At 36.7% G+C, this 25,871-nt stretch overlaps 2 protein-coding genes across 2 annotated transcripts; one reads left to right on the forward strand and one right to left on the reverse strand.

Moving 5' to 3' along the window:
• Nucleotides 1–198: 198 nt before the first annotated feature.
• LOTGIDRAFT_109284 (hypothetical protein) lies at nucleotides 199–12,664 on the reverse strand (the record flags this gene model as incomplete). The annotated part of the gene is made up of 7 exons (XM_009046091.1): nucleotides 199–289; nucleotides 687–907; nucleotides 1,121–1,246; nucleotides 1,435–1,593; nucleotides 1,901–1,996; nucleotides 2,364–2,550; nucleotides 12,171–12,664. 7 exons carry the CDS (start codon nucleotides 12,662–12,664, stop codon nucleotides 199–201), a joined length of 1,374 nt encoding a protein of 457 aa, XP_009044339.1.
• A 10,217-nt stretch (nucleotides 12,665–22,881) lies between these two features.
• LOTGIDRAFT_109385 (hypothetical protein) lies at nucleotides 22,882–23,304 on the forward strand (the record flags this gene model as incomplete). The annotated part of the gene is made up of 1 exon (XM_009046092.1): nucleotides 22,882–23,304. The coding sequence occupies one exon, from the start codon at nucleotides 22,882–22,884 to the stop codon at nucleotides 23,302–23,304; it is 423 nt and encodes a 140-aa protein (XP_009044340.1).
• Between the last annotated feature and the right edge of the window lie 2,567 nt (nucleotides 23,305–25,871).

Below are 25,871 nucleotides of genomic sequence, written 5' to 3' on the forward strand. Positions count from 1 at the left end.
AAACGAAAACAAGTGTTAGAAATGGTAGCCAATGAGAAAAAAAAATAAAACGAAGTGAATAAAACAAATTTAAGTTAAAGATTTCACTTCATGCAAAAAAGTTGGTTAGGAATTTGAATTAATCCAACCGCTGTCAGATGAGTAAAATTCAAAAGTCAACGGTGGTTTGCGTAGTGTAGTAGTTATAGGACAACCATACTAACTGGTCTGTTGTACGATGTCGGACAAGTTTCCTGCTCCCTTGGTTCGGGTACCAATGGCTTGTTCTACGATGCTTTTCATTCCAAGTCTGAAACAGAAACAAAACAAAAGTCAAATGGTGAAAAAAAAAAACGAAAGTCATAATTTGCCCCAAAAAATTCAACAACCCAAGAGTTAATTTCAAAGCTCAAATTGGAATATTTCTTTGTATGTGCTTAAATGTGGATACCAATAGAATTTATTTCGGCATGTACTTTGATTTCATGCGTTATATCATAGTTGAATCCATGCGAAACCTAAAAGCTCCTTCACGCTTACTGACGATTACCACTGGACATGTAAAGTGAAACAATTTTCTAATACATTTTAGCACATATTGTGACATAAAAGCTTAATTTTGAGTACAAATAAAGCAGACGTATGGAAATGAAATGAAATGAATGGAGTTTTACATCCTACGAGATAAGATGAGCTATGTTGCTTACCTGTTTTCTTCTCCTTCCAAAAGTTGTCTGTAACAAGCGATTTCTAATTCAAGTGACAGTTTAGCATCCATGATCTGTTGTAATTCAGCTAAGACGGATTCCATTTCAGCGGTCAATCGTGCTCTGTCATCTTGATGGGCAGCTTTCTCGGTAGCGAGTTCGTCTTCAGATAAGGCAAGTTTTCGTCTTAAGTCGTTTCTTTCACTTTCAAGTGCAGCAACCTGAAGGAAAAATGTAAAGTCATTAATTTCTAAAACTTGTACGAAGTTGGTTGCTGAATAAAGGACCAAGCTGTAGATGGCGAATATTTCCATGTTTGCTTTGTATTTTGAAATCTTTTTGTAACAATGCTTTTCTTTTGTATGTCTAAAAATGTTTAGATACAGACAAAATTAATAAATTTTAACAATTATAAGTTAAAAATGCAATCTTACCATGCCTTCCAAATTGGTGATTCTTGAGGCGGTGTCACCCAATTGGCTCTTTAATTTTTTGCTTTCTTCTCTAGCGTGGGTGGTTTCCATATTGTCTCGGACAGCACCACTCTGGAGTTGTCGGACCTGAATTGAAGAGAATACTTATTATTACTATTTCTAATGAAATATGCTTAACTTAAAGAACACAAGCTTTAGGCTTAGCTATGCTTTGCTAAGGGAACGTATCCATGTTCCACTCCATAGTCGACTCAAGAAAGACAACTCTTGTTTTGGATAAATCAGTCTAAACGTTAAAACAACTAGGTCCATACCTGGGATTGCATTCTCATTTCCATATCTTGTCTCATGATATCGAGTTTGTTTTCATATTCGTTCTGGATATCTCTGATAGCCTTGCTCATGCTGTTCTTCCAGAAGTCTTCCAAGTTCTGTCCCTTGATGAGGACTGGTTTCTGGCTTTCTTGTGGCATCTGCAAGAGAACATTTAAATGTATACTACTGACTTGGATATATGAGCCAGGTTTTGGCAGTTCGGCCCCTTTATTCACTAAACTAAACAAACTAAGGATGCTACTTATTTGCATATGTTAGTGTTACTTGTGGTTCAATTTAGGTTCCATGCATGATTTTTTATTTGAATTAATTAACACAGTCCTGCCTAACATCTTGTGGACTATGCTTTGACAATGTCAGCTTCCTGTGATCAGACATGGCAATGTTATGACTGCCAGTGCCCATAGAGAATTCACGTTGTTGCAGAATTGATATGATAATTACCTTGTCCAAAAGAGCCTTAAGGAAATCTACTTCTTCTTCTAGTGTGGTAGCTCTGCAATCAGCTTCAATATGGGCAGCAGTTTCATTGTCCAAATCCTGAAATAAGAAGATGCATGTTTCATGTCAAGAACGAGAGATCGAGGTTTCTTCTTATATTCTTCCTTCGGAATCACCAACATAGATGCTACTGAGTGGTTGCAAGCTCATTAGTCATGACATCCCTTACCAATGGAGTTGACCATGCTCCTAAAACTGAGGTTGCATCAAATTTAGCCCAACTCTCTTATCATTTTTCATAGGGAAAGAATTGTTTGTAACCTCCGTGGCAATTGACCCCCATTCTTTTTATCATTTAACATTGGAAATTCTGTGCCCCCATCACACCCCACCTAATGATGAATAGCTGGTCACTGTCCCTACCCCTATTCGTGTCTTCGAGACAAATATTGTAAAAATTACTTACGGTTCTGAGAGCCATGTTCTCATCACTTCTCTTCTTCAAGAGTTCTCTAAGATGTTTGTTTTCATCTTCCAAGCTTTCGATTCTGAGTCTGAGTGTACCGAGTTCACCCTCATAGCTTCCAATCTGGGTGCTCTGGTTATCGATCTTCTGTCTCAATTCATTGTTGTGATTTTCGAGAGTCTCATTTCTGAAAAGATAAAAAAGATTGGGCACATTAGTATTGGTAAAAACATAGACACAGAGCAAGGACCAAAATTGATATTGGCAGACATGAGCACATGTTTTATGGACCATAGGAAGAATGTTTCCTGCTTAATTTCCTCAAAGGGTCAGTGTGCAAAACTTTCATTAGTGAAAACGTATGTTAACGTATATTAAATATGTATCTAGTATTTGATCAACCTGAATTCGTTTTGAAAGTGGGGATTAAATTGTTGAGTAAGCAGTTTTGGTGTTGAGTCTTATATGGCTCAATATCTTTAGTTAAAACCTTATGATTAACCTTCAACCATCAAAAGGATAGCATCTTTAAAGGCTTTACGTAAACTATGTACCACCGAAGTAGTCATTAAGGCACATTTCGAAGTGGGAGTGTGAATGGTCTGCCCAGATTCAAGCCATATGGACCGAGTGCCTCTTTAAGCCGTATTTAAGAAAACAAGTTGGAATATTGTAACAGCTGTCTACAGTTTATTGTATTGTTTAAATGTCCACCACAAACTGTTCAATAATTCACAATCAATATCGTAAATAAGCCGTGAGAAAATATAACTTTGATAGTTTGCTTGTTTACAGTAAATCAAATATTATGGAGTTTTACGACTGTATATCATGGATCAGATTATGGTGACGATATTGCCCAACACTTTATTGGGGAATGTATTGGCTCTTTAAGAAATTTATTAGTTAAATTTAAATTCAAATTCAATGACATGGTGTTTTACGTCTTATTTGCATAAAAAAGAGATCAGATATTGCCTGTATAGCACTTTAAAAACACCCCATATTTACAACCAAATTGTCGTCTTTGATACGTATATTTTAAATAGAGGACCAAAAACGCTTACATTTCATAAATTCTTTGTAATACATTAACCGCCAATATTGCTTTCAATATTAGAGACGTAAACCGAATAACAAATCAACCTTTTCAACGTGGCAAATAGTAAAATTTATTATATCTCAAGCATAAAAGAACCAGGAAAAATAAATATTCATCAGGCGATATGAATATTCATAATCTGTTTCAGTTGACTGGCCTCCAGCGTTTTTAAGTTACTATGGTGATATTACTATTGAAGTGAGTCGACTGCGACATCGATTTATCTTATTTGATTGGATTTCTTTACCTGGTTGACCTCTACGAAATGTCATCGGCCGACTCATTCATTCATTCATTTATTCATTCATTTATTCATTCATTCATTCATTCATTCATTCATTCATTCATTCATAAGATACATACTATAATTGTGGGCATTTTCCATCCACAAAAAGAATAATGAATGCGCTATATTTGGGATCGTTATATGTCATTCATTCATTTTTCAATATGAGCAACAATGCATGATTTATTTTTAGGTTTTATTTTAATGATAGTCGTTTCGTTCATGCATTTTTATGAATGTCAATCTGCATTACCTCTCCTAACATGGACTGTTCCGTATAATTTTGTCTTTCTTAATTGAAATGTTTATCGTTTTAAAACTATAAATGTAACATTTTTATGCATGGCAACCTGTATAACCTCCACCAAAATGGACTTGACTTTGCATTTTAGTGGTTATCGGCAAAGTATAACTTTTGAATACATATTCGTTATTTATCGTCCATCTGTGAAATGATATATGATATATACCTCCATTCAAGTCATTTAAAAATATGTCATTGAAATTTTGATGTAACAGGTGTTTTTAATGATCTAAACTGTTATCAAATGACGCTACTTTCTCTACTATAGGCGATTGTTATACTAGGTTTATATACAGCAAAATAATATATGGTAAACGTGGCCTCTTCGAATTCGGGATAAACAGAAGTACAGAATTGCTCCAAGTGTTTAAGAGGAGTGAGCAGGATTGATACTGTTAATGCCAATACTAGTAAGAGAAAGTTTTATGGTCGGCATCTTGGGATATGGTTCAAAGTAATGGTTGCTGTTAACCAAAACAGTTACAAATGATTATGATACTTGAATTCCATTTTCGAAACACCTGATAGTATAAATCGACTGAGTTTGTCAACTTTTCACCTCATTCGTAGATGTTTACTCAAATGGTTTTCAACTTAGCAGTCATTTTCTCTTAGTATAACGACAGTACAATGCATTCTAAGTTTATTGGATACGCTATTTCATTACCATGGTTATTGATTAATGAGATGCTTCAGATTCCTGCAACGCTGTAGCCTACAACCATGTCCAGGAACCGGAAGTACCACCCACTCGGTCACCAGCCAATCAAAATTGTGGATAACCTACGCCATTAATATAATTAACCTAGTTGGGACTTGGAAGCAATAATGATGTCTATTATGGTTCAATAATGAACACATTTCCTTTCGTCAATATCACTGTGGAACTCACTTCAAGGTCTCTCAATATCAATAGTTTAACTACCTAAAGAGGTCATATTAACCTAGACTATTACATCGCTTGTATTGATTCGAATGTCCAGACGTCTCCCTCAGGAAATTGGAATCTAAAGATATAAAATGAAGACTGTTACTTAAGAACGTGCAATTTAAACGCTTTTTGGTTTCAGCTAGGGACTATCATGACGAAGAGATCAAGAAGCATACGTTATCTACCCAAAAGACCTTCGTGGTATCGACGTGGAATACTTGGTTGATACTGCTGAGAGGTCATACCCTTTCAATCCAAAAGGGCATTGGCCGTGACAGACGTGATTTAGCAGAAGACAATGCAGTGTGCAATAAGGACAGAAGACTACGGGGCCGTAGCAAGGATCCGAACAACACGTTTTAAGCCAGATTTTTCAAAGGAGTAACTGCATGCAGATCTGGCCCCACACTCAATGCCTGTAAGGTCAGCGTTGATAATTCCGATGGTCTTTTTTTTGTCAACTCCGATCTTAAGAGATCCGACCAATATTCCGTGAGTTTACAGTCAGATTTGTCTGACAAATATAGACTTTGAAATAGAACACTATCATTGATTAATTCTGACATTCCAAGTTGATTTCGGGTCAAATAAACTTCAGCGAGACATTCTAGTGTGTAACGATTTCAATTTATAACGATTCCCTTGGTAGACATTCTATCTCCTAACATCTCTTGGAACATTGAGGTTTCTCTTCATCCAAACTGTAATCGAACTGGTGCCAACACAAAATTTATATGAATATCAACAACAAAATCATTGCATCCAAACCTAAATCTGTCAAGTCCCCTCTCTCTTTTACAGGAATATTGCCTACTAGAAGGAAGGAGATCTCCAGCCTTGAAATGTAAATCAATCAAAAACCATTTTCGGATCCCCTTAACACTAACCTTCTGGATAACAAATGTACAACCCTCGGTTGTTCATGAGTTATGAGATGTCAGCATGTCCTGTCCTGCCCTGACCTGTCCTATCTAACTACACAAACCAAATTCATATCAGAGTTAAGTTAACAAACTGTTTATAAATTCAGGCGAAAATATTTTAATGAACGTACTGTTTAAACATTGAGTATATCATGGTAATGACAATATGCAAATTAGATAGACCATTGAAATACCTTATAGTAAATTTAACAAATACGACCTACACTTTACATCTAATTGCACGGTTGTAATTGTATGACCTTCTACATTTTAGTTTTGATTGCATTCCTCAATTGACCTATCGCACTATCACAATGTGTTGGTGAAAAAGTTCTTTCTCTCATTTTATGGCGGTTTGAACTCTCAATTCAATAGAGACAGTGTTTTCCTAATGCAAGGATATTTGAATTTTAGTCCATTAAGGTGCATAACTGTAGGAAGGAAAACTATAAATTCATTCATTCATTCGTTCGTTGTAACGAATTACTACTAGGCCCTTAGTACTATTCTAAAAGTGTGGCTTGTCCATGAAGACCTTAAAGAAGGACCATGTACCGTTTAACTTACTATATCTATACGGGCAAATATAGTTCTGTGTAACAATTCTTCTTGTTGTGGTGCAGAAAAGTAAGACGTAAAACTCCATTCATTTCATTTGTTGTTGTGAAGCTGTCCATACACCCCCTTTAATTTCATAAAGACAAAAATCTGGGTTTATCAGATATATGGCCCCCACACTCCTGTACAGTCATCGTGGTGTCGAGGACCTCTCTTATCACTTAGTAGGGGAGTGAAGTGACATGCATACCGGTGTCCTTGAACGCCCAAATCCTAGACAAGGTGGGTGTAGGGTTTCAGTTACCAGCCACATGTTTTTGATCTATTTATGTCCTACTGAATGTAAACGGGTAGTCATTTGACTTTAATGTTTAAAAGGGTGTGTTTGATTCGTATTTAAAAGCTTTTTAACGACACACCTATCGCATAACATCAGTATATTCCCTCTACCGTCTTTACCGAGTTACTTAAATCAAATACCACCTACTATGACATTTGGACAAGAAAAATACATATGTTTGCATATTTCAAGGAAGGTAAAAAATAAGTTCAGCTTATTTTGAGAAAACAAGCTATGTACCAAAAGAGTCCACTTACATCATTTAGGGTGATTTATTTCATAGGCTTTTAATATGATTCCTAACCCATACTCTGTTTTGCACTTAATCATGACCCCCCTCCTCCCTCTTTTTCCCCACCCCGAAATCTAACTCCTAAACACAATGTGAAAGAATGTACCCTTATTAATTGCATATTAACATTTTCCATATCGTATTACTCAGATAACTATAAATTACAATTTGTCATCGCACCTGTGCATGTAGCCCAGATCGTCCAGGATTGATTTTAATACGTTAACAGTGAATCTGGATAATGAAGACTAGTGTGTGGGATTTTTGAGTCAACTGAGAAATCGATTTTAAGTATATTGTATGTAAAATGTATGATTTTATAAGTAACCAGGTCAAATTGCATGATATTTTATTCATCCAATGTATGATGTCTAAGTTATTAGATCATATTGATTGCATATTCGGAATTTCCATATTGGGGTTCATTTTGGAGTTCTGCGGATTGAGACAAGACGTCAATTCAGCAGTTATACCAAAGGTCTATTATTCATTTGGAAGAACCAGCTCGATCTATAGAAGAGGCAAGGCCACTCGCAGAATACCTAGCTTTCTCGGAACAAAGTTGAAATTGGTATCAGAACTGTTTCATCGCCTTAGGTTTCCGACCATTAGAAAGATGTAGATCAGTAGGACAGAAAACTCTTTTACTGGATGTCAATTATAAATACACGACTGTCCAGCCTCTAATCAAATCACTGTCACGTACAAATGGTCCAAATGGTATGGATAATAAGCTTATCTTGAATTGGAAACTTATTAAGCTTCGATAGAGATCACGCTAACGTGACAGGAAAGCTAAATGGTGTTGTAATGTCCATCGTTATAGATGTAATAACATTGTGCCTTCAAATGCCTTGGGATGTTTAAGATAATCAAATATTATGATATTGCACAGATTCTAATGACGTGGCAAAATATGTGCACATTATGTAATGACATATTGCATCATTCTTGATTATCGATATGACTATAACAGATTGAAGCAATCATAACTTGCCCAAGGTGATTGTAACATCAAAGACTGATTCTTCAGATGATAATACATTACATTTTAGCCAATATGACTGGGAGCTTACACGCTAGGACAAACAAACGTCTGTCGTCATCAAATTTTTGTATTTCGGTATCATTTACGATTGTCGTAAATGTCCTCGGGTAGTTTAGTTCAATGCGTGGCGTCACCCACGTAGTCTGCCTTCTGGCACATTTGTGTAGACGCCTCTGATAATAATCTTACTATGACTCGTTGGTCATTGGCGTAAACAATCGGAAGCAACGTTCCTCGATACGACTGTCGCAATTCTTGTCGTATGTTGTAAGTCCTAAGATAAGAAAAATTCAAAATTTCTTTCAAAAAGAAATGCAGTTTTGCCTCAAAAACACTTTGACCTACATGTCATGAATATCTAAGTTCATTAGGTGCTAATTAGGTGACACGTCCATCAAAGTGATTGACATGTGATTCACGTTATCTGTCATCTTGTAACTCGATACTGAACGAGCTTTGTGGAGGTTTGACTAATATTTTTTCATATTTCAAAATTGTTATTGTTGTTAATTGTGGTTACATCACTTCCTGTTATTGAGACTTTGTAACACCATTTATACACATGGCACTTCCGGTTTCAGGTATAGAATGCTCTATAAAATCACTGAACCGTCATTTAAATGGTGCCATTAAAGGTAACACGGGGACATGATGGTACAATTTCAATTCTGAATCATCCAAGATGTTACAAAATGACACAGTCAGCTGTTATTAATATGAATAATTGGTCACCTTGAATCATGGAATGACTGTCAGGTGTCAAAATAAACAGTTTGCTATCAAGGAACATTCTTGTTATCCAATGACAAAAGTCACGTGTCAATTGGAGTCAACAGCTTTAATGAATCATTTATGTCGGTGCAAGCATGTAAGCCGACAGGTGTCGCTGCACTTCAGGGTCGTTTGCGATATTACAGATGCCTATTGGATACGCTAACGTGGACCAAGATGCTCCGAAACGACAAATTCAGGGTTTCCATATGAGTCACAAAAGGTATTCCGGATCGACAGGATGCCAAAACAGAAGTGTACACAGTTTGGCACAGAACATTGTATCAGCTAAGATAGCATTCCTAATAAACATTCATTGGTCGTGAAATCAAAGTTTGTTTAAAATATCCAATGTCAAAGATATCAAAATAACATAATTAAAATTCCAATAGAAATAATGTTTCCCACAAGTAAGTCAACTGGAAGCCGTCATAGTGTATCTTTAATTGGGCGTTAACGAAATTATCTCCCTTATGTTTGCCTAACAATAGAGTTATCGTTGATAAAGGAGATCTGAAGAAGTTTAATCAAAAACAAATATTGATTTAACGGTCACTTCTTTTACTATAGATCACTCACATTCCGGTAGATAACGAGTTCGAGTTACGTCCCCTTTTGAAATCATGCTGACTCAGGCTTTTGCTGAGGAACTCAATTTCAATGCATGGTACAAATCCTTCTAAAATGGCAAAGTTTGATCATTTCATCTTGGCTTATGCTCGAAGCATAAGCGTCATTGAAATATTATTTTCGTTTCATGAAAGTTAAAAGACAAACTTTTGAAAATTTTCTTATTATCGTATCAGTGTCAAATGTCCAAAAGAACTGAATTACCTTAACCCGTTAGCTTTATACATTGGTGTTAAGAAAGTTATGAATGACTGTATGATTATTCATGAAGGATTATTCGAACGACAAAGGGTTAACAATGGATTAGAAAGTCTATCTGGATCACAAAGGGTTAACAAGTAAAACCTTGTCAAGTACATACAAGTCAATTGTCGATTCATTGGGAATTTAATGACCTTGTGAACACTATAAAGTCTGCTATATCGGCTTAGTACTTGAGCATGTCCAAGCAAAACCACAAAAAGAAAGCAAAGCATTAGAATAGCCCAGCCAAAACATCGCAATTGATGGTTTATTTGAGCCAATATGCAGATTAAATTTGGTCTACTTCGTTCCGATATTTTTGACTATATTTGACGCATTGTTATTTTAGTCACACCATTTCAAATGTATTTACATTTACGATACATTCCGGTAATATATGACGCATTAGCACATTATAGACACCTGTAGAATAGAATATAATTTGCCAAGAGTAAAATCAAAATTTCTGAATACAACGTTTAACTGTAAACTTGATACATTTGAAGTGCCTAATCTCTTGTAAATTAAGTTATATTACGATACATTCCGGTAATATATGACTCATTAGCACATTAGAGACACCTGTTAAAGTATATTGTTTTTGTCGGGCGTAAAGAAAATATTCATTACTGAATACAATGCTTCATTCATGGTTTAAATTTGATACGTGCCCTTTAATGGGTTAATGTCAGTGTAAAATTAGCTCATTCATGTTAACCCTAGTTACGCCACGATTTCCATGCTACAAAAAAAATTGACCTTTCCGTTGACCTGAATTCAAACTTTAAATAAGTCTTTTTGTCCGAAATCTGATTTACATTTGGACATACTTGTACTATTAACTGAACACATGCTTTGTCTCTGCGATTGTGTTCCTCAACTTTTTCTTGTCCAAATGCACCGAAAGTCAGTCCTTTCATATGCGTTAAATCTCTCAAAGGGTACAAAATAGTAGGATGTAAAACTCCATTTCAGGTCAAGTCCAAACATGTCACATGATCGTTAAGGTCAATCGCCGATTCTTTTGTACACCTGACATATTTTTGAGTAAAAGTCAATAAATATTAAGCATAATTTCTCATTGAATGGACTTTTATCACCTCCTGTTGAAAGAGTTACCCAGATGTGAATTGCAAAATCAATATTTTCCAAAATGGCCGACAATTGCAGTATATATGGACGAAATTTGAAAACATGTAAAAGAATCATAGTAGAATTTTCTAATCATTTCTGATACCCAAAATTTTAAGCGATACTCGTTTGTCGCTTGCCAACATAGTGTGCGTCTGTAATGGGATTCGTACATTTCTATGAAATACATTCAAAAGAAAACGAAATTTTAACTGGAAAACGAAACAACATATTGGCCATTTTACGAAAAAAGTTTTTAAAATTTAAATGAAAAAAAAAATAATGATGTATCACTGTTAATAAATTTTGAATTGAATTGTCGTTATCCGAAATCAGTGGCCGGGGATGGTTGTTTTCTATCCATGTGTTGTAAGAAATATCACTTTGAACTGAGCATATTAATCATCACACATGGCTGCACAAAACATGTGTCATAATTCTAATGACGGTGCATAAATCATTCAAAAATTTCCTTTTTTCAAAATTTAAAACACAGCTTTTGTACGGTGCCCAATATTTTAACATATTTTTAATTTCATTTGATTTATTTTTTATCCACTTTTATGGTCTACTTCTCAATTTGGGGGGGCTGCGGCTTTAACCACATCCGTAACCTCTCAAGTCTGTCCTTTTTTTTTTAAAGCGCCGGGTATGAATCAACACCTTACGTCCCTAGATGACCTCTCACCTTTCATACGTCATATAATGTTTGATATATGGGCGTGGCTTAATCCCATATAAGGCAACAATAAATAAGTGATTGAGCGAAACCGTGACTTGCACGTCAGCAAAATAACTCGCCGGCCGGCTTTTTTTACTAGAATAGTAAACGATGTTGGATACATATTTTCTTAGCCCTTTTAAAAAATGTGAACAATTTTCTGAAACATTTCGGCAAGTTTGAGTGAATTTTACAAAAATGAAAGCGGATTAGTCTAACCTACATCATTAAAGTTGGGTTGAGCCTTTTAAAGATCCGAGTGGAATTTGAATTAAAATATTCCATTTAAAGAAAGTTTGAAGCGATTTGCCAAAGATTGATCCAATGAGTGCTATCAAATGACTTTGGTTAAGAGATTCGATGGTAATCCTCCTTTAAATCCGATTAAGTGAAAAATGATCTCCGGGTTAAGCATACAATATGGCGAAGGCATGAAAACAGGGGGTCTGAGGAAAGCTGCAATTTTCAGGAAATACACACTAGTATGAAATGTGGTGGACAAAAATTGAAAATTAAAAGTAACTTACGTGTCTTTAAGACTGTCGACTAAGTCTTGGAGTCCGGCCATTTTGGCATCATAGTTGGCCTTTTCTCCGGCTAACTCATCGATGACTCTTCGGGCCTGATTCAATTCAGTTTCGTACTGGTCACGAATTGGTTTGAAATCAGCCTGTTTCTGGTTTCTGTACACATCCAATTCTTGTTCCAACTGGGCGTTACGTGCTTCCAAAAATCGCACTTTGTCGATGTAGGAGGCAAGACGCTCGTTCAACGATTGCATTTCTTTTTTCTCATGTTCTCGCTTTCCTTTAACGTTGACAACACCTTCGTGGGACATGTTCTGGTAGGTTCCAGGAGCCATGTTCAAGAGCCCTCCACCGAAGGAGCTTCTCATGCTGTAACCGCTTGGTGTTGGATTCTTTCCAGATCGGGTGATCAAAGTGGTTCGGCCATGGATGAATCCGGAGCCACCTCGTCCGGATGAGGCAAATTCCTGTTTCTGTTGTCCTTTAGTCGACATGGTTAATGTTTCCAAAGATGGGTATCCAATGTATAAAATAAGAAAAAATGAATTCGAGTTTTTAGACTGTAGACCTTTCCTCAAGCCTTTCTCGTCGCTGACTGACAATATAGCTAGCTGTCAACTCTACACTTATACGTAGTCGTCTACCTATTCACGTCCGGGCATGCTCAGTGGCAACCAATGGACTCGTCAGACGGGTTATCGGCTAAACATAGAAATATATAATAATATATAACACTGTACAGAAAATACAAGGTGTCTTAGCTACAAAACAAGATTTATTATTACATATTTTTACCTATAATCCCTCAATTTTAAAGCCTTCAAGAGTATATGAACTATTTTTGCTGATATACTATACAAGGTCCATATAACGTCTAGGCCTATGCAACACGGTGAAATCAATCGATATTCTAAGAGAAATATTTCCACTGAATAGAAAATAGAATAGAACCGAGTACGGTAGAATCAATTTTAATTTCCTTGTTTTAAAGAAAAATGTTTCTAGATAAGGGAGGGGAGGGGGGCGTTCGATTACTCTTTCAAATCAAACCAGAATCCATTTTGCATTATCAATGAACATTAACTAAAACTTGTTCTTCTAGTGTCGAGCAAGCGAAGTCCTACGCACAAATTATGTTTTTTAAGGCCAGTAAAGTTATTGAAGCATGCAGCACAATATCATTTCTTTTAAAGCTCAAGGCCATATCTTGTTAAGGATGCAGGTATTCGCCTGCAGAAAGATTAGATGTTTATAGTATATTAAGCATTTTAGCTGTTATTCTATACTAGGCGAACTGTACTCAAGGCATGAAAGTGTTAGGAAAATGCCCAATATACTATACATTGTCAGAATATGCCTCTTTGGGTAAAATACTAGTCGAATATACGATATAAGTAATAGGCCTGCAAAGCCATGTGTAAAGACATGTGTAACTACAAGTTTTAAAGTGTATTGAGCATCAATAGTGTATGACTCATTTTTGCCGATATACTATGAGACGGTAATATAAGCACAAGGCCTAAATTCAAATACTTTTTTGTACCTAGAAAATTCACCTACGCAAGAGGTGAGATGTGAGATGGTAATATATTTGCAAAATGAAAAATAAAATGGGCTCGGAGTACGAAAATGTGTAACCTTTAGTTGTAACTGAAGTATTATTGAACACGTATAGTATATGAGACATTTTGGTTGATATACTATATATGGTCTATATAAGTAGAAGGCCTACATTAAAATACACCTGTAGCTATATACAATAAATATACACTATATCTGAATGGATAATGGATCTCTGTGTATATATTAACGATAAAAATAATTGTTCATTATTTGCATGACTAAAGTTTCAATTAAAATATGACCTATATTATACCGGCGTAATTAAAATATGCTGGTTTTTAATCCAAGTGGTTTTGATGTCAAAGGTCAGCTTTGAGATAGAGACACTGTATCCGTATGCATAGGCGTGAGGGTCAGGTAGGAGTGGGTTATGGATTGCTGACACTTTCTTGGTTAAGCTGTCAACGATTTGGCTAGGCTGACATTTACTTGGCTAGGCTGACATTTACTTGGCTAGGCTGACACTAACTTGGCTAGGTTGACACTTACTTGGCTAGGCTGACCCTTGGCTAGGCTAACACTTACTAAGCTAGGCTGATACGTACTTGTCTAGGCTGACACTGGGCTAGGCCGACACTAATCTAGGTTGGCATTTGCTTGGCTTGGCTGACACTTATTCTGCAAAGCTGACACTTCGCTTGGCTGACACATACGTGGCTAGGTTGGCATTTGCTTGTCTAGGCCAGCAGTTACTATACTAGGCTGACATTTACTTTGCTAGGCTGTCACTTACATGGCTAGACTGACATTAACTTAGCTAGGCTGACACTTGACTAGGCTGACACTAACGTTTCTAGGCTGACTCTAAGCTAGGTTGGCATTCACTTGGCTAGGCAGACAGCATAAGAGATTCGACCTGATCCAAGATAAAATTCTTGGCATTTACCTTCCTTACAACCCAAATCATTTCAGTGAGGTGGATACACCAACAAATTCCGCTCTCTGGAATGCATGAAGAGGATAATGTTGATGTATTCCATTCAATATTACAGATTCCTGCATGTCTGATTCCTGAAAGTAAACAGACCGATTCCGTTTCCAACATTAATCAATAGATCAGAGTTTTATCTGGAATTGTTTCATGCATGCCAACTTGTTTACTTTCGCCACTTCAATGTCTTTGCTCTCTGTAGCGTATTTTAAAGTATCTATAAGCAAAATTGGAATAATGGACATTCATGTCTCTGATGTAGGAAGTATGCAAGAAATTGAATATGCGTGTCTCATTTATTGGTCCCTTAAGATACGGGGACGAATTTCGTTTTAGTTTTCTGAAACTCTTTTCGGTTTTCTGAAGCGGACTCTTATGACTTTTCTAATGATTAATCTTTTCAGTTTTCTGATGTCAACTCTTAATGGTTTTCTGAAACTGACTCTCGTTCCGGTTTTTCTGAAGCTGACTCTTTTTGGTTTCGGAATCTGACTCTTGTCGGTTTTCTGAAGCTGACTCTTTTTGGTTTAGGAGGCTGACACTTTTCAGTTTTCTGAAGCTGACTCTATTTGGTTTCTGAAGCTGACTTTTGTCGGTTTTCTGAAGCTGACTCTTTTTGGGTTTTCTGAATCTGACTCTTTTGGGTTTCCTGAAGGTAACTTTTTTCGGTTGTCTAGAGGTTACTTTTTTCGGTTGTCTGAAGCTGACTCTACAATTCTGCTCTGTTTGCTAAGTCTGTCTCTATCTCTAAGCCTCACATCTTTTCTAGACAGTTACCAGTAATAGCTAGCTAGAAAATGCTACAAATTGGGTGCAGAAAAGCTAGAACTTCTAGGAGCTGCACCAAATCAGTACATCAAGGACGCATCAATGGCCTTAAAATTGTGCTGTTTCATTGTCAATAGACCACTATTGTCACCAAAATAACGGTACTTGGCTGTCCCCTCGACATACCACAACTCTGTACAATAATAACATATCTTTTTGTGATTTCAGCCATCGAAATTATGATAATGATAAACCGTTGAACAAATATTTTGCCTCAAGCAATGTTCAAATGGTGAAGGCTCAACATATATTTTAGTGTAAGAGTAAATAAACGTCGCGGAAAAAACATTTCATTGAAGTGATTATTGAGTTTACCAAGTGCTTTCTTCCCCCGGAGGAATGTGTTTTTTTTTCGCCAGTCATAGGTTCAAAGGTGACACCTATACACTTACGTCAGAGTTTAATATATGAGCTGGCATGGCACTTAAACAAACCCATATTTGACTCATTTTGAACTTAATGTTATACTTAGAGAAACGGAAGAATATACAAAGATGGCAAATCAAATTCGGTTCTGAGATTCTGCTGATTAGCTGAAATATGACAAAAGCTCTTGGCATTGAAATTTCCAAACTTATGCGATGGGTCGGCTGGAATGATTAGTTGACAACCTACTGAGTTACAAATTTTTATTACAAGACTCAATGCAAAGACTCTTTTCGTTTGTATATTTTAATATAATTGTTAAGCATATGCAACACTGTGGAGAGATCTTTAACGTTCATACCCTGTAGCACACGAGGCCCCCCCCCCCCCCCCCCCCCAACCAGCATCACCGACAGAAAACCTTTAAAGGCTTGGCTGTCATCATCCATTGACAGACAACAGAAATCCCTTTTCAAAAACTCTTTAAATGTCACTTCATTTGGATTTACGAGATCAATTTTCAATAACGTAACTTTAATGAAGTAAGGGGGCCAGTAAACCTGTTAATAACACAAAATAAAAGGGGTGTAATGAAAAACCCAATTAATATTGTTATAAGAATCCTATTGAAGGTCAACTAGCCATAGAATATGGCCCCTAGGGGTTAATATTATCCCCCTTTTCATTGACTTCTTATCGTATTTAACTTTATAAAGGGATTTGAATGCTGATTATTCAATATTTGTTAATGATATTATCGGCATCATTTCCGCCATTGTTCGCTACTTTCCGTGATATAATCGATCACATACGTAATCTTTCAAAAATTCCATGGTAAAAGAAAATATATGGCCTTTCCCTTGACTGTTTGTGATGCAAGGATACTGCTTTAGAAGCAATTCATTTGAAAATCCAAGCTGCAGGTTTTTAGTAAAATCGGATGAGATAAAGGCCAACTAGCCAATAGTTCATCATTATATCTTGGGATTTCTATGAGCCCATTATGACTACAGTGAGCATTTCTTCTGAGTTTTAATGTTTGAACGGTGGCACTGGCCTGCATTTATGATCCAGACTTTCTTTACTGAATTGTATATAGTTGCCTTCTGTATTCTGTTATGCCAATCTATTTTGATTTCAGATCACTTGTTAGGTTTGACGGGATAACAATAATCTTACTGTAATAATGTTTTTCGAATTAAGAATCCAGACAATTGAATTCATATTAATGACGATAAAGCATAATTCCCTCGCGTGACAATAATCCTGGATTCTTTGAGCCTTAGCCGACAAAGCAGATCATATATGGACGCATTGAGAAGGGATTATTTGTAAATCTTGCGATAATCTGACCGTTAATCCGCCAGATACCAATTAATACAAGTTGTTAGGCTTCTTCGACAAATTTGACAATTTTGGCTATAAATATATCTCAGATCGCCTGGCCAGATGGACGTAAAACACCACCTTAATTCAGCTCACGTGTGTAACTCATATACACAGCCTTTTAATATCTGTCATGCTATCTCATATACCTACGCATTGCTATATAGCTTCGTCACAAGGGAAATTCTTATTATCCTAGACATGAAACGTATCCCACAGTGTGAATACCAAAGTAATAAAACATTTAAAAAAAATAAAGTTAAGTTTTCTATGTGTGATCTACATTTACATATTTAGATATTGTATATATAGTTGGTTAGATGCATACTTCAAATATTGTTATATCTTTTTCTATGTTTAATATGAATATAAAACTGCTGGATCGTGACGTGTCAACTTGACCTGTGCATATTAATTTTACTAGCAGTGGGATGCTTTTTATCCGGTTAAATGGAGACATTTCTGTACTCATATACATTGTCAAAGAATTACCCTGGCTGTGTCATTGAGCCTGCTTTCTGACTACTGTGGCTTCTGAATTGAATTTTGTTATTTCGAATCGAAATTTCAAAGCCATTTAAAGGGGCGTACCTTTGGTGATAATGTTTCCGAAACTAAATGGAAACATAATGGTGTATCAAATTTTGAATTGTCTTAGATTACGAAAAAGGTAGAACTTCATGGCATCTCTTTCAGTAACACAGTATGGTAAATAAACAATATGGTAAACATATTCCCTGAACTACATCTTAGTTGAAAATCAAAACGCAGAGCTTTTCGGTGTGTGTAGGAAGTGGGGGCAAGGGAGAAGGGGGGGGGGGGGGGGGGGGCAGGGATAGAGGGGCTGGAATCCGAACCCGAGAAAACTCATCCCTCAGCCCACGCTAATCTGTTTTTCGTCATTAAATGTATTTTTGCTGAATAAGGTTAAAATGACTATAGTTATTATTAGAAGTTCACAAAGATCAAATGATTGATGGATTGATTAAATTTTATATAGAAAAAAACAACGTTCTCATAGTCCTAAAACATCCATCTTGCATGCCGGTTTAAGTAATATCGAAGGTTTGTCAGCCCTAAATAATGCTTTATCAAGGGCAGAAGGAAAGCGTTAAACCGGTTATTCCGTTTAACCTATTTAAACCCTTCTATGCCAATGGCGGTATCCCGCAAGGGGAATACATGTGTCCCTTATTGTTAACGTTGTTTGCTAAAATTATAAGAATGAATTTGAAATTTGAAACGTCTTTATATTTGAATGAGCGAACATTATCAAATAGAATTTTTTTTCTGCTTAACATGCATATTGTATGGATCATTTAAGTTTGATTATTAACCAGCCTACGCTTTGCTGAGCCCGAGGGAAATTATCAAATTTAAGTAAAAACTTGAGAAATTAATTTTTATTGATGTACCGGTACTTTAAATTATGTTTAATATATGTATTTTGAATAATGCCTAGAGCTGAGGGACGAGGTGGGTGTTATAATTAACACACCGCTCATTAGCTTAAATGAGAAATGTTATAATGACGTCATGATCTGGTTAAGCTTTTATGGAATTAAGAGAATTACCTGCAAAAGAAATGGGAATTTGGATGATGCAAATATGAGCTATAAACGTTTCCTATACACTTTCTGAGGCAAGAAAAACCCTTAAATATTCACTTCAATTTTGGAATATTGGCCATTGGGGGACGGGATTTCATCATAATTCCTGTTTTAGCGAAGCATGAACACACACCCCCTTTAAACTGTATGTGAGAGCCACCATGTCCCAAGTAGAAAGTGTAAATATCTCAAGTGAAATAATGAGGTTATTTATGATCTAATGAAGGCAGGCGAGTTGTATAGTAATTGAAGAATTTATATTCAGGTAAAAGTATAAATAGAGACTCTGTTTGAAATATGACACACCCAAAACCTACTCCTATTCATTCACGGGATTTGTAATTCGAGATGAAAAGTTGTGGGTGTCTGAAGTCAATGCAAATCTGCTGTGAATTCTTATTTTTGCATTGTCATTTAGGTGTATTTTGTTTTATGCACAGTTCCTTGCAAGAGCCAATCGCAAAATTTATGACAAAAAAAGAGTAAGCTGTTCCAATTTCAACCAGTACTAATAAGTCAAAGTCCATCCTTAAAATTGATAAAATTTCTATGAAATATGAATTTCAAAGTTTCAACAAATAGCTGTCACATTTTACTTGCAAAATTATTACTTGATACAAAATTTCATGGTAAAATGCTGTCTACCATGACACTCCGAAATAGGGCTGCCATGGTTGATTGTTTGGTTTGTAGATGAGACAAGTGAACGTCAGATCTTTTTGGCTAAATCATTTACATGATGAAATTGTGATACAGAATTTCATGGTAAAACACCTACTACATAAAAAAAAAAAACTATGAAATTCGGCTGCCGCACCAGTCTGAGACAGGTAGGGCATTGTCTTAAGGTGAACAAAACAAACCAACGCCCCCCTCAACCTCCTGATATCTTTATCAAAGTTAGGCCCTACTACTCGATAACAAGACCGAAGTAGGTCACGCCCACTTTCATATCATTTTATTCACAAACACAACCCTTAATATGCGAATATTGCATGATTTTAAAAAGTCAAGGCCCATTATCTTAACACTGGGAGGTGTGGTAGTCTTGGTTCTGAGGCCATAGCGTGATCAAGTTTTAAATGGGTCAGTGGGGTGTCTGGTGGATTCAAAATACATGAACATAATTGAAAAAAGTTTGGTCAAAAGTGAAGCCAATCTGTTTGAAGTAAATGTAGCTTTTTCGTTTTCTGATCTATGTACAGGTTACTTTAATTGTTATCTGACGAAACGTTTCCCAAGATTTTCGATCTCTTTCAAGAGGCAGGATCGTTTTCAAAGTGATTTATTTCACATAGTCAATGCTGGGATAGGATAGATCAATTTGTTATGACTTTTTTTTTTGGCGATTTAATCTGCACGTCTGTTCCAAAACCCAATCCGGAAGTGAAGATATGCATTAGTGCTTCAAGCGACTTCCGGTTTCGTAACAAAACAACATCCATATTCTGCATCATCCATTGTACGAATGTCAATAAGTAGACTAGTCAATCAATCTAACAACAAATTTCTATATTCGTATGTGACAAACCAATCAAGCACGAGGTAACAAATGTCAGAGACTGACCGGTGACAAGTCAATTTGCCCCTAGGGAGAATTTGCGCCTAAACCAATATCACTGACCGTGAAATTTAGTATGTCAGATATCGGTGATAAAACCGTGAAATTTAGTATGTCAGAAATAGGCGATAAAAACGGTGAACAAACTTCATCCAATTAATATTTGGCTTGACCATTGAAAATTGTAGGTAAATAAAATACCGGCTTATATCAACATAACGTATACGTCAGTGGTTGTTAGGCCTACTTCGGCCATTTCCGAGCATCGAACACGTCTAGCGCATGAATTGTTTTAAAGATTTTCTCAACTATTCCGAAATTGGAAAGTATGTAATACAAATTTTGGGAGACGTAAATCCAAAAGAGAGCAAACTTTCAAAACGTCATTTGGCTTGAAAATTCCAGACGTCGGAAGAATTTTAAGAGAACTTCTTTAGACCGCGTAGTAATAAATCTAACAATTTATAACTAGAAATTCATGACGCCAGAAGTCTACCATCTTGTAAATTCACAAGCGATAGTGGTTTGTGTTTGACAAAAAAATAAAAATGTGTAAATGGGTCAAGTGAAAATTTCGTTGACTTGTTATGACCAAATTAACAATCCAATTTCCATTTTCAATCTATCTTCAGATTCAAATTAGTTGAGGACTTAATGTCAGCCATGTTTGTTTTGATGTTGACATACATAATGTCGATCTGGGAACATACTTATTACAACATGATTTGGTACACTTCAGCTTGAATGAAGATTACATAGAATACTGTTATGGTTCAAGAGCCCTTCCATATGGAAAATACAATAAGGCTACCCACCAAAACTACTACTGGGAAACCTTTAGGTTCGTTAAACTCGCACCGTACATCACATTGGATCCATACCTCAACTCTTTGCGGCATTTCACAGGCAAAAAACGTAAATTTGGGAGGTTGATTTTAAAAGAATGACCCCTGCATCTTTTACCTACATTCAAAAGGACAATGTCAAAATCCTTACACAGGGCTTATCGAATGACACCCATCCTAAAGCAGGCGATACCAGAAACTACACGCATATACTTCAGGTTTATGAAGTACAATGTACCCTCTACTTTGTCATAACATATCCTAAAGCTTTTTCTTGAACCCGTGGGCGCAGATCCCGATGGGGACACAGGGCCAGGTACCCACAATCTGTTTTCAGTCCTGGAGACACGATATGGTTGGCCCCCACAACTTTTTGGTCGAAAAACAACAAAACCTAGTCAGTGACAATGGTATAATATTGAACCTCCTGCATGTTAACTCATATCTTATATTAAGATAGGCGGCAAATACTTAGCACATATATATACACGTGGGTGCAAGTGTCCGTTTCCACGACATATCATATAGCATTCTCATTAACACCAAAACCCGATAACCGGAAGTAGTATTATATTGGACCCCCGGCATGTCATATCAGAGGTAATATGGTATATAATGTTATAATAGGCGGAAGGGAGGACTTGAGGTCAGCTTGACTCGGTACATGTAATAATCGTCTATAGACCAAAATATCTACAAAAACTCTATATACTACTCATTTAAAAGGTCTTTACATTAAAAACCTAGCATTTAAATATCAACCTTGTATTTTGATTTGACAACCAAACCAAAGGAAGAGCGGGTCTCGACTCAACTGCGATACGTCTTCCATTAGCTGTGCTTCTCTGGTTCTCTAACATTATTATTGTCGGCATCCGTTGCCGGGACAGTGCAATAAGTCTAAGTCCCTTTTATGTATTCAAACCGTTGATGGATCACGAAGAGTTTAGTCCGAGACCTACCCAGCATTTAACCTAATGCTTCTGCCAATTGGGCATACACACCCCTAGCCCTCTAAAAAGGCTATATCAGCTTTGCCCCGCTCCCCAAAATTACCATTTCTTATTATTTTTCACAGAGAACGATTTGTTTGTGGGCCCTTAACATTGCTATAACTCCCACTCGCCTACTCGCCCCCTCGCTTACTCGCCCCCTTGCCTAAAGATTCGTAGAAACGACACTTTAAGCTACCTGTTATGTAATTACCTATGTAAAAAACTGTTCGTGTCATTAGAAGATAGAGCGGGAAACATGTGGGTGTGTGAACCATTGATTAAAATCCTATCCTAGAACTCGAGCTATAGTTGTTGATCTGTTGCTATTGATTATTGCATTGTATACTTACCTAAATAAACAGTAGCAGTCTATGTAGCTATATGATGCACAGACTGGGCAGCTTTGGGACCTCGAACTATGGGTTTCCATGGGCCCAACCCCAATGTCCATCTGATAATGAGGATATCTACTGCTCAACCAAACAAATGAGACACCGCAACATCGATTTCTCTTATTTTATCCTACCTTTACTCAATTCTCATCGGATTGAAGCCATTTCTTTTTCATGAAATCGAAGAGATATACAAAAAATAAGATTCGGAAAAAAACCTCTCGCGTTCGGTGGACCCTTCATTCTGCATTCGGTTGTCCGACCCTTCACTCTGCATTCGGCTGTCCGACCCTTCACTCTGCTTCCGATGGTCCGACCCATCACTCTGCGTCCGGTGGTCCGACCCATCACTCTGCGTCCGGTGGTCCGACCCATCACTCTGCTTCCGGTGGTCCGACCCTTCACTCTGCATTCGGTGGTCCGATCCTTCACTCTGCGTCCGGTGGTCCGACCCTTCACTCTGCGTCCGGTGGTCCGACCCTTCACTCTGCTTCCGATGGTCCGACCCTTCACTCTGCCTCCGATGGTCCGACCCTTCACTCTGCGTCCGGTGGTCCGACCCTTCACTTTGCGATCAATCCAATCGATATTATGTAAGGTATTTATTCAGAAACCGATGTTCGACAGCATTTCAGCAGAAAAAGCGAAAGCAATATGGCGGAATGAAAATCAGGTTTAGATGTACTTGATTGTGAAGTATATTGTATACTAATAAATAGAAAAATTAAAAATACTAAAATCGATTAAAAATAATCTAAGCTTGCAAATAAATTTTCCCAGAAACCAATGCCCGGAAGCAATTCAGCAGCGAAAAACAACATGGCAGCACGGTTCTCAGCTTCAGTGATAAAAAGTTATTGATCGTTCTGTGTATTGTATACTAATAAATAGAAACATTATAAATACTAAAATCGATTAAAACACTTTGACCTGGCAAATGAATTTTCTCAGCAAATCAATAATTAGTTCAGTTCGGTCTATGCTTTATTCTTGTTATTGCATACAACTGAACAATAGCTTTAAAAAAAACTTAGATGTTTTGAAGACTGAAGGTCGTTGCTAGTAAATAAAGCTGATAAGGAACTTTTTTTGTTCGCTGATTATATGCTTATGTCTCATTGTTAACAATGATAAATGCATGTACTATAAAACTTCTTTGCATGGTCGGTATCTGTCCTGAGGAATGGTTAGGGGTGATGTGCGGGGGAGGGGGCGGGGGTAAATGAAGTGGTCTCTGGTAGTGGTTGGCTCTTGTCGATTTTCAGCAGGAAGCAGTAAACATTTAAGTCTGTTTTACATGCTCTCTTGTGTTTTTAGACCTCGCTATATTAGTTTTGCATCTGATAGTTAATCTAAGGAATCCCATTGTTGACGCTTATCGGTCTCCATATACAAAGATAAACTTTTTCAAGTATTCCTTAAGGATGCACTGTCACTTTTGGGATACCCGTTTCAGTAATTATTTTCACTGAGTTCATTGAGGACATTTAATTCTCACCGACTGTATTTCCTTTACAATAATTTCAATTATCCAAATCTGCCTCCCACCACATCCCTCAAGATCGAAACACATGTAGCTAGTTGTTATAGCAATTAGGTGTAAATATATGCATTATATTAAAGCTACCGTGTGTTTGCTTTCAATATCACAATGAATCACACCAGGCTCTGTTTATTTAATAGAGAAAACATAAATTTATTTTCTAATTCAATACAAGCAATAATTGATAAAAAAAATTAATTAAAATTCTCCTCGAGATACGTGACCTAATTAATCGTAGTGCTATATTCATACGTCCTTGACCTTTACTTTCCCCAAGTTGAATATAAAAACGGTTTGTTGAATCATCAATAACAGTTTTATTTTTCTTCTTTCTCGCTGCTCTATATTGCAATTGGAATTATTAATATTTTCTTGGTAATGTTCGAAAAATGAAGAAATTAATGCTTTACGCCCTTCTGCAACAATTTGCAACGGCTTTGTTACCAACACCAACAGCTTTTCAACTTTCACTTGGGTCTTCTTATACATCTGAACCCCCTGATCTGTATCTTCAATGGATGTATTTTTTCTGTAATGGTTTTTATTACCTTATACATAACATTTTTCATGTCGTCTGTACGAGTCAAGTTATTTGAGATTTTGACATGTAAAGAATTAATAACAATGTAAGTTATCAGATATCCTGCATTATTTACTGTGTCACCCTGACCCAGATAGGAAGGTGTGTTTGATATATACTTATATATACATTGTACAATTGTACATATACAGCGTGGGAAGGTGCCTGGAGTGAAATAAAATTCAGAGCAGTTTTAATTGGATATACAGTCATTTAAGCTGATAATCTACCCCTAGAAACACTGTTGCTCGTGATATATCGGTCCCTTCCTTCGGCCATTCCGTTCTTAACAATCAAAATTCAAAGGAAGTTCACAGACTGCAGACAACTTTATGTGTATTGCAGCGTTAATAAAATGTTACAAATGAAGAGCACAGTAAAGACGTGTTGCACTGCAGCTACATTCAACAATTGAAGCAAATAAATAGTGCGAAGTTCAAATGAATACAGATGGTTGCATTGAGTATCTTCTGCACTGTGATGCTGATTGTAAAATGCTACCTGTTGACTGACTACCAAGCTTTGTATTAGCGAAGTGCAGAGGTTCAGATAGCACACGGTAACAACCCGCCAACCGTCCCGAAGACAACTATGTGGGCACCAGTCTGTCCCATACCCCCTCCCATCACCGGAGGCGTTGCCCCCCCCCCCTCCCCCATATCGTTTGACATAGTAAAAAAATGACACCGGCCCCTCTGGAAAATTTTGTTTCCCCTGCTCGGTCCCCTCACCTGATGTTTTCTAGCATCCTGATGTGGATGCATATCACAAAAACAAACACGCAAAGCAAAGCATTGAATGCAAATACTATTCACGAGAGACGAAAGCATGGTGCAGTTAGCAAATTCCACAAGCCATCAAAACACAATCCCCAGACAACCATTCTCAGACACACCGAATACACCTTGATGTATATCATATAAGGTGAAAAAACCTAAACGATATTACATGTAATTCAATAAATCATGGGTGACATTATGATATGACTGATAGGCCAAAGGAAATATAGATAATTTGGTCCAATTATTCCCTAGTCGACCT

This window comes from Lottia gigantea (assembly GCF_000327385.1).
Source record: "Lottia gigantea unplaced genomic scaffold LOTGIsca_10, whole genome shotgun sequence".
Taxonomy (NCBI): Eukaryota; Metazoa; Mollusca; class Gastropoda; family Lottiidae; genus Lottia; species Lottia gigantea.